Raw genomic sequence first — 9771 nt, 5'->3', positions numbered from 1 at the left:
CTGTCCATTGCTTTCAAAGGTTCTAAAATATGACTAAAGTTTAGATGCAATGACATGTGAGCCCTCTTGAGAATCCCTGGACGGGGGAGATTTATAAATAAAATTAAAAATTAAAAATACATTTTAAAAAATGGCTCCTGCTCTCTCGCTCCCCTGCCTTTCACAAAGGTACACTGCCTCTGACTATGGAGGCTTCTCTCCCATACGCACAGCGAGCGAAGACAAACAGCTACCCCTGCTTAGGTGAAGGGCCTGTCACGTGACGCCGGGGCAAGCCCACGTCACGTGACGTCGCTGCAGCCGCCGGTCGCGCCGCGCGTGACGGCACCACTCTGCGCCCAGCACGGCGGCGCTGAGCAGAAAAAAGGAGAAAGCGGACCGCTGAGGGGGGCAGTTCGCGGCGGGGCCAACAGTCGCCGCTGAGGGGCGGCCGAGCTCCGGGGCGGAAGCGGCCGAGCGGGTAAGGAGCCTCCGAGAAGCCTCCGGCTGAGGGAAAATGAGCGGGAGGAGAGCGCGGGAGGGGGAAAGCGGCGGGCGCTGGGCGGGAAAGCGGCGCTTCGCTCCGCGCGTGCGCACTGCCCTGCTGTGAGAGGCAGCTGGCGCCCGGCGCGCATGCGCGGCCGAGGGACGCTTTCCCCGCCCCCCTTTACCAGGGCGAGCAGTGCGCCGCTTTTCCCTCGATAAGACTCGGCGGCCTTCTGCTTCGCGCATGCGCGCCAACTGCGGGCCGGTGTTCTCTGCGTCTTAAGCGACGATGCGCTCAGTAAGCCAAAGGGGCGGGGAAGGCGGAGGTTTGCGTTGCACAAGAGGAGAGGATGGGAGAGGTGGGTGGGAGATGAGAGGCAGAGAAAGGGGCGGGAGGGGTTGTCTCGCGTTGTCATCTCTTGTCTGCCTCGCGCTTCCTTATTTTTTTTTTGGGGGGGGAGGGGATCGGGGCCCTGCAGAGAAATCCAGCCAGTGGATCCTGTGCACGCTTAGCCTGGGAGCGCAGCCCCGTTGAACTCAGTGAGGCTTGCTCCTGTGGGGAATTGCACAGTTAGTTAGCTTGCAATCCTGCGTTTCCATACCTGAGTTCAGTGGGCCTGACATCTGAGTGTACACACGCGGGGTTGCGCTATTCAAGGGCAGAGCCACACCATTTAAAGCACATGACAAAAACCCCCCCCACCAAATAACCCAAGGAATGGTAGTTTGTGAAGGGTACTGGGAACTGTAGATCTGTGAGAGGAAACTATAGTTCCCAGGACTGTTGGGAGTCATGTGCTTTAAATGTGCATTGGGTGTGCTAATAATAATAATAATAATAATAATAATAATTTATTTATACCCCACCTTCCCCAGCCAAGACCAGGCTCAGGGCGGCTAACAACCAATAATAAAAACAAGTTGATTAAAATACAATTTAAAAGATTAAGATACAACATTAAAACATTAGGATGCAGCCTCTTCACAAATGGAAGGTGTGGATCAGGCATAGGCAGACTTGGCCCTCCAGATGTTTTGGGACTACAACTCCCATCATCCCTGACCACTGGTCCTGTTAGCTAGGGATCATGGGAGTTTTAGTTCCAAAACATCTGGAGGGCCGAGTATTGCTGTCTTTCATTCCACCTTAACTGCCCCCTGCTCATTATACCTCAGCGCTTGGCGCTGCAGATAAAATGAGAAGAAAGCTGCAGGTGAGAGTGGGGTGGGTGTTGCATACCTTTCTCCCCACACCTCACTCTAGAGAAAATGGAAAGGAGATGGTTTAAAACCTGGGGCTGCTCACTAACCCCAGAAACCTTAATGGCCTCCTCCTCAGGGAGCATGGAATTGCAGGCCACTAGTCTCTTAGGCTTGAGCTCTAACCCCATCTACTGTGGAACTGGCCCCATTGAATTAAAGAGGCTTTGCTTCTGATTAGATGGAGTTACAATTGTGCTGCTAGGGTAGTTTTAGAAAGAAGGGAAGAAAGAAAAAGACAGACTTCTATCAAGTGGGATGTTGGATTAGGATGGTTCACCCAGTCCTCCCCTCTGCCAGCCCACTGCCTTTCCAATATGGTTGCAGAGGAAAATATTTTTTCCCCTCTATGCATAGGAACCACAAAGGCTGGAGGAGGAGGAATGGAGTGACATGTCCCTTCATTTTCAACCTGCTCACTTTCCTGTATGGAATTCCAGGTTGCCTATGCAACCAGATGAACTGTTAAATACAAGGTGTCCTTTTATTTTAAAGGAAGGGATATGCTTATTGTTGAGTCATGACTTGAAAACAATATGTTTCCTTGTTGCTGTTCAGTATGGTTAGCATCAGTGCCCACATGATGCTTAACTGTGGTTGACTAGAAAGAGATGATCTTAATGCTGATGGGGGACAGAATGTGGTGTATTGGAGCCTTCAAACAGTTCTAATACAGACTGTGTGCCCCATATTTCTTTGAGAGTACAGACTGTGGTACTGGCTGCAGAATTCAACTTTGCAAGCATCTGGACTTTAAAAAGTAAAAGTTTCCAGCCCTTATGGTTGCTGATGTTTGCATGGAATTCCACAGGAGGTACCTGGTGAAATCTCTAAAGCCAGCGTAGTGTGAAATAAGATGTCCAGTGGTCCATGCCCGACTTGCCCCTTTTGTGACTAGCAAATCCAGCCCACCAAAGTTAGTAACATGCATGGGGGTGGCAAAGAGTGACAGAGAACTCCATCGCTCTCACAGCAGCATGTTTCACTTCTGCGCTGGGGGCTTGGTGTGTGGTGGTCCACTTGGTTTCTGTGCTGGGGTCTGGAGAGGGACAGAGCCCTCCAGTCTTTCTCTGCCAACCAGCTCATCTGCCTGCATGGAATTCCTTATTGCCTCTGGCTGTCAGGCCAGCGCTTAAATGCAAGGCTGAGTGAGCCGCAGTAAACTGTTCAGAATGAAAGAGTGGTGCAGACATGCATGATTTAATCAGGCTGCAGTTCAGGAGTGGGGAACATTTGGACTTCCAGCTGTTGCTGAGTATCCCTGAGCTTCTTTGGGAGGAAGGGCCTGATAAAAGTTTAAAAGTAAATAAAGCTTCCATCAGCCCTAGCAAGTATGTCTAACAGGCGGAGGGGGGAGGCAGGGAGCTGTAGTTCAACCGCACCTGCTGTAGTTCATATATATATATATTGCAAATGTGTGCAGTTGAAATGTTATACCCTGAAAAGCTATACTATGCTCACCCCTGTTCTTTAATGCCCCCCTCTTACCCCCTCCCCAGTATATTTTGATTTAATCACCTTCATTTCTGCAGGCAGTTATCTGTGCTTCATGAGAGAGGCCTGCCTGCAGATCAGAGCTTAATTGAAATTGGAATCCATGCTGCTTTCCCCAATTGTCAGCCTCTGCAATAGCATTAAATGCAAAAAAGGGGGTGCCTTTCTTTCCACCTTCCTCTCTGAATCTCAGTGTGTGTTGCTCACCAAAAATCATTTGCTTAATAGGTCTCCTCTCACCTCCCTGATGTGTTAACTCCTATTATGTGTTGCTTCCTCCTGGGTGAGGACTTAACTGGCCTCTTTGCTGGTGACTATAAATAGTCTAGGGTGGTAGTAATGACTGGTTGGTTCTCAGTGTTCATCCCACTGCATGGAGAGCCTTGGGGTTTTCCGTCTGTTGCTGAAATGTGTAGCTTTCTGTTCTTATTTCCATTTCACTTCGGAGGTAAGCTGGTAGGAATATGGAGGGCTTGAAAGGTTCCTGATTCCTTATCCTCTCTGGCTGGAGCAAGAGGTACGTGAACAAGCAAGGTGGAAGAGGAGAAGCAGGGGAGAAATCCTGCAAAGTTACTTCCCAGTGTGATTGGAAATGGACCACAGTGTGGGTGGGGACACCCTTTGTCCATGGTGGCTTGCTCATGTGTCAGCTAGAACTTCCTTCTCCATCTTGCCTTTCCTCTGAAGAACTTTGAGTGGCTTGTGTGAGTTTCCCAAACAGATACTGACTGCAATCTCTAATCCCCCTTGGTGTTGGCCATGTGCCTCAGTTGTTCCTGCTCCCGGTGGGCTAAATGGTAAAGAGCTCTGTGGCTTGTTTTGTTTTGCTGTGGAGCACGCCTTGAGTGTCACTCATTGGTCCCTCTCTGAGCCTTAAGATTATGTGTTAGTTCTAGATGCATCAAGGCCACTGTGCCTTGGAACCAGCCAAGCTTCCTTCTAAAACAGCAACGTTAGACAAAGATATCCAAAGTGAATAATATGCAAATGACTTTGGCAGTCCAGCTGCCAAGCCTTCCAGTGTATGCTGTTTAAAGATGCATCAACTGCTTGTAAAAACGCGCTTCGCCAATCTGGAGGGCTCCAAGTTGGCGAAGGCTGCTATATTTTAGAATGTTTTATATTATTGGCTTCTGCCTCATAACGTGTAGACCAGCAGGTGGCTGCTTACAAGCCTCAATTGTACCAACCTGCAGAGTGTGTGTAATGGGATACAGTGATGATTCTATTGATCTCTCAATTCCTCGGAGAGAAGCTTTCTTTTTATTGCGCCTGCTTCACATGTAGCACCAGTTATCTTTACAGAGTGCCAGAAGGAAACTGGAGTGTGAATGGGTAGTTTTAAATATGGCACCTAATTAATATGTGGAATTTGATGTGGGGGGCTACGGTGGCAGTGGAAAGGAAAAGCGGATGAAACACATAGAATCATAGAGTTGGAAGAGACCACAAGGGCCATCGAGTCCAACCCCCTGCCAAGCAGGAAACACCATCAGAGCACTCCTGACATATGGTTGTCAAGCCTCTGCTTAAAGACCTCCAAAGAAGGAGACTCCACCACACTCCTTGGCAGCAAATTCCACTGCCAAACAGCTCTTACTGTCAGGAAGTTCTTCCTAATGTTTAGGTGGAATCTTCTTTCTTGTAGTTTGGATCCATTGCTCCGTGTCCGCTTCTCTGGAGCAGCAGAAAACAACCTTTCTCCCTCCTCTATGTGACATCCTTTTATATATTTGAACATGGCTATCATATCACCCCTTAACCTCCTCTTCTCCAGGCTAAACATGCCCAGCTCCCTTAGCCGTTCCTCATAAGGCATCGTTTCCAGGCCTTTGACCATTTTGGTTGCCCTCCTCTGGACACGTTCCAGTTTGTCAGTGTCCTTCTTGAACTGTGGTGCCCAGAACTGGACACAGTACTCCAGGTGAGGTCTGACCAGAGCAGAATACAGTGGCACTATTACTTCCCTTGATCTAGATGCTATACTCCTATTGATGCAGCCCAGAATTGCATTGGCTTTTTTAGCTGCCGCGTCACACTGTTGGCTCATGTCAAGTTTGTGGTCAACCAAGACTCCTAGGAACCTCAAGTGGAACCTCCACATTCAGAGGCAGTCTCTGATGACCCACTGCTGGGGATCAGCAGCAGCAGAGAGGAATGGCCTTCATTCCCTGTTTGTGACTTTCGTAATAGATCTCAAAACTTAGTTCAGCCCTCTGATTGCTGTAGGGGCCCTCTGCTGCACTGATGTAGGATGCTGTGTGCCTCTGTGTGTTTGTGTGTGTAAAAAAGAAAGAAAAATAAATGGAAGACATCCTTGCATTAGTGTACAGTGGTACCTCGGGTTACATACGCTTCAGGTTACACACTCCGCTAACCCAAAAATATTGCTTCAGGCTAAGAACTTTGCTTCAGGATGAGAACAGAAATCGTGCTTTGGCGGCGCGGCGGCAGCAGGAGGCCCCATTAGCTAAAGTTGTGCTTCAGGTTAAGAACAGTTTCAGGTTAAGAACCGACCTCCGGGACGAATTAAGTACTTAACCCGAGGTACCACTGTATTGCCCATTAAGGCACTGCTTATTGTGCTTCCCAGAGAAGGAGGGGCTGCAGCTCAGTGTTGAAAAATCTGTTTTCCATTGTGAATGCTCCAGGTTCAACCCCCGGTTTCTCCAGGTAGGGCTTGGAGAGAACCTTGTCTGAAATGCTGGAGAGCCGCTTTGAGTCATTGTCGACCAGGAGTTTGCAGACTGTGGTCTATGGGCTACCAGTGGTCCGCATACTTCATTCAGGTGTCCTGTGGCATGCATGTGGACTTGTGGTTGAAAATGGGAGGACGGCACATCCATCTCATTAAATATTCACAGTAGATTTTAAATTGTGTTTCTGTGGTTTCGTTATTTCTTGCACTGCGGAATAGACTAAAATACAATTATATAAGGAGGAAATGCCATTAAAAATCATACAGCATCTAGCATAGCACATTACATTGCTACAACACGCATGAAGCAATTCGCCAAGCCCCTCAGCAACTTCAGAGTAGTTAGTGGGAAATTGTTTATTTATCATTTGAACCACGAGTGTAGACAGTACTGAGCAAGACAGACAAATGGTCTGATTCAGTGTAGGGTAGCTTCCTATGCCTGGACCACCAGGTTGGCTGCTGCAAGGAAGGGATTATTGACCAAGATTTGGCTTTGACTTGATCCAGCTGGTCCCTTCTGATGTTCTTAAATTCATAAAAACTGCTCCCTTACATTCCAACAAGTCCTGTTCTCTGGGTTCCTTGGCCAGACTGCAGGTGTTGGCAGGATTTGCCCCAAGCATTACAAGGGGCTTAGCCCCTCTAGGTCTCAGTCGGAGCCCCCAGGAGGACGGGTTGCTCTTTGGTGTCGATATGAGGCGGGGGACTCCCCCCCCCCCAAGGTAAGCTTGCCCCAAGTGTGGAGTGCACCTTCACAGATTGTAACTTGGGGGGAAGAGTTAGAACAGTTCCTGATTTAATTTTGAAACCTGACCCTAAATGCATTGGATTGTATCCAACGAAGTATTATGCCCAGAGTAGATTCCCTGACATCAAGGGATTTGGCTAAATTAAGACTCAGTTGATGCAATGGTAGGGTACACACACTTTAAACGAGGAACGTAAACCCTCAAGTGCTCCAGTTTTCTGATTCCAAACCCTAGACGGCGCACATTATTTTTAGAAATAAAAAAAATAGCCCTTGATTAGACGCCCCCCTCCAAACTCCCATTTCAGTTTGTCCCATCCGTTTCTAAAGCCATCTATACCCGTGTCGTTCATCACCACCACGTGCGTTTAACAGGGAAGGTTTCTTTATAGGCATGTAGCTGTGGAGGCTGGTGTTAGCAACTTAAACATAGCTGTCAACCTTCCCCTTTTCTTGCGAGGAATCCTATTCGGAATAAGGGAATTTCCCTTTAAAAAAAGGGAAACGTTGACAGCTATGAACTTAAACCATGCCTGATGCTGCTCTTTGAACTTCCCTTCCCTCTCCTTTTCAAAAAGGCGGTACCTGGGAAGAGGGAGATTAGGGAAAGCTCCGCCGAGGTTGCCTCCTCGCCTCTCTTCCATCAAAGGGTTTCGAAGGCTGGAGGCGGAGAGTTCTTTGCCCTCTCCAAAGAAGGCGGCTCCGGCTTCACTTCCTCCCCCTTCCCATACGTCCCCCCCGTATCACGTGCTTGGTGGCGCCGCGCTGCTGTTCTTTCGTCATCAGCCCTTGCCGGCGACCCTCCTGCACAATAGAGGCGGCTTCAATCGACGGTGCCCGCAGGGTAGTTTTTTTGGGGGGAGGTAAGGTAAGGCCAGGCCAGGCCAGGCCAAGGCAAGCTTCGCTCGGAAGGGGATTGGGGCACGGAGGGAGGGTGCATGCGTGTGTGCAAAGTCCTGCTTTCCACCGACTTGGAAAAAGCGCCCCGTTTCCCATGCATGCAACACAAGGGCCGCACAAGCCTCTCTCCAGCCCCCTTTCCCCCTCTCCTCTGGGGCTGCACCAATGCCCCTCCGCAGAACTGCACCAGTAAACGCCATGCATGCAACCTGCCTGTCTCTTGACGAGCCCGATCCAGTTGCATGCCTACTCGGAAGTGAATTTCGCGGAGCTCAGTGGGATTAACTCCCGCGTCGGAGAGGGGCATCGGATTGCAGCGTGATCTGCGAAATGGAACCTCCGGGTTGAGAAGCAGTATACCTTTGAATGTCAGTTGTTAGGAGAGGGAGCAACCCCCGGAAATCGGGAGGGTTGTTGTTTTTCTGCCTTGTTGAAGGCTTCGCAGAAGAAACACGCAGTCAGCCCTTGTTGGAAAAGGGGGTATTGTTGGTCTGGTCAGGGCAGCTGCCCATTAAACAGCACAGTTCACATTAGTTGCTAACAAAATCAGCTGTAGCTTGGGAAAGGAATGTAGGCTATGTTAGAGAACTAGTGTAGCTCAATGGTGAAAAGACTGGGTTGTGAACCAGGAAGTACTCCGTTCAGATGTATGTTGTACCAAAGTGGGGCTGTGAAGGTTAAGTGCATGCACACACAATAGGATGATAACCATCCTGGCCCACCTTAAAGGGTTGTTTGTGAGCATTATTTTAAAGTGCTCTGTATAAATTCTGGGTAGTTCCGTTTATTTTTGTTATGAGCTTCACTATAGTGGACTTGGATCTTTCGTATCTCATTGATAGTTGTGTGGTATGCATCTTCGATTGTTTACATTGACTTGTTTATATCTGCCTCCTAAAGATTAATCCAAAGTGGCCAAGCACACATTAAAAAGTGTGTCTCCTGTGCGTGCTTTAATCCACTGCATGGTGCATTTGCTATAGTCCAACGCATACAGTGTTAACCCCCCCCCCAGTGGCTGTCCTGTGGGAAAGGTTCTGTGAGAACAGAGAGGCAGACAAAGGTTTCGTACCCATTACCATTTACTCATACTCCAGCGCTCTCCCACCACTGGTGTCTATAGGTATCCTGTGCTTTCTTGAGAAACACTGTTGCTTGATGCATTTCCCATCCGATTTGAATACATAAACTATTGCTATGCTGAGGTGTATACTTTTCAGACATTTATTGTGCCTGTGGGGATGACAGCATATGTGCAGTTGGCAACTTCACTGAGTAGCAGTTTGGAATCCTTGAGTTGCAGGCACGGGGAAACAAACCTGGTAGTGGTGTGTACAGCAGCTTAAAAAAAGCAACTTGAAGCACAGGGGGAAATACTCCCGCTGTGTTTTAAGCCGCTAATGTGTACATGCCCAAAGAAGAAGCAAATCTGACTCCTGTCTCAGCTCCCTTCGCCCCTCACACAAGTATTGACCACCAATTTTCTGTGGCAAGGATCCTGACAACTCTTTTACACATTGATCATTGTCTTGCAACATTAATGTTGTTTGTAAGCCACCGTGGAAGGAATTGCTTCCTGAAAGGTGGGGTATAAATCATTGTTGCAACAATGACCACACTTCTAGGCATTTTTCAGGCTATGCTGTCTTTTCTGTTGCCCTACACCATATGCAGCAGAGTTTGTCTGCTAAAAAGCACATGTGTGCGTGCGTGCTTCTTGGCTTTCAGGGAGTGGTTGTCTTGTAAGAGCATCTTGAAGCTGTAGCTAGACGCTTCTGCTTCTTGATGTGGCCAAAGCATGATATTTAATTTATTTGGACCCAAACAGCCATCACTGTCGGTTGTTGGTACAAGAGAAGCTAAAAAAAATTAACACAGAATAAGCACAAAAACCAATAGCAGCATTAAGCAGTTACAGAAAGTTACAGAAAAAAACACATTTAGACAGTAAAGACAATATACTGGAGAATAAAAACTGTTTGTATAGGAACCTGGTCAACCATCAGTTTTACAGGAAAGCCACTTCACAGAGAGCCTAGGAACACAGGAATCTGTCTTACACCAAGTCAGACCAGTAATCCATCTAGCTCAGTATTATCTACACCAGTGTTTCCCAAACTTGGGTCTCCAGCTGTTTTTGGACTACAACTCCCATCATCCCTAGCTAGTAGGACCAGTGGTCAGGGATGATGGGAATTATAAT

At 48.2% G+C, this 9771-nt stretch overlaps 1 protein-coding gene across 6 annotated transcripts in view; it reads left to right on the top strand.

Annotated features, from left to right (window-relative positions):
* Positions 1–325: 325 nt before the first annotated feature.
* Positions 326–9771, top strand: part of ADAR (adenosine deaminase RNA specific) — a 40397-nt gene continuing 30951 nt past the window's right edge. Inside the window, exon 1 of one of the 6 annotated variants that reach the window (XM_079957922.1) lies at positions 326–460. Coding sequence is in view for 2 of the 6 variants with exons in the window: in XM_079957920.1 (XP_079814046.1) it covers positions 755–824 (70 nt within the window). In the remaining 4 variants the exon portion in view is untranslated. Of the gene's footprint in view, positions 461–658; positions 825–7446; positions 7537–9771 lie in introns of those variants that run through there. The other 5 variants (XM_079957924.1, XM_079957925.1, XM_079957920.1 and 2 more) reach the window with 5 other exon arrangements.

The sequence above is a fragment of the Podarcis cretensis genome, assembly GCF_951804945.1.
Source record: "Podarcis cretensis genome assembly, chromosome: 16".
NCBI classification, from domain to species: domain Eukaryota; kingdom Metazoa; phylum Chordata; class Lepidosauria; order Squamata; family Lacertidae; genus Podarcis; species Podarcis cretensis.
Note: the sequence above shows the minus strand (reverse complement) of the source record. Positions and strands in the feature narration are given on the sequence as shown.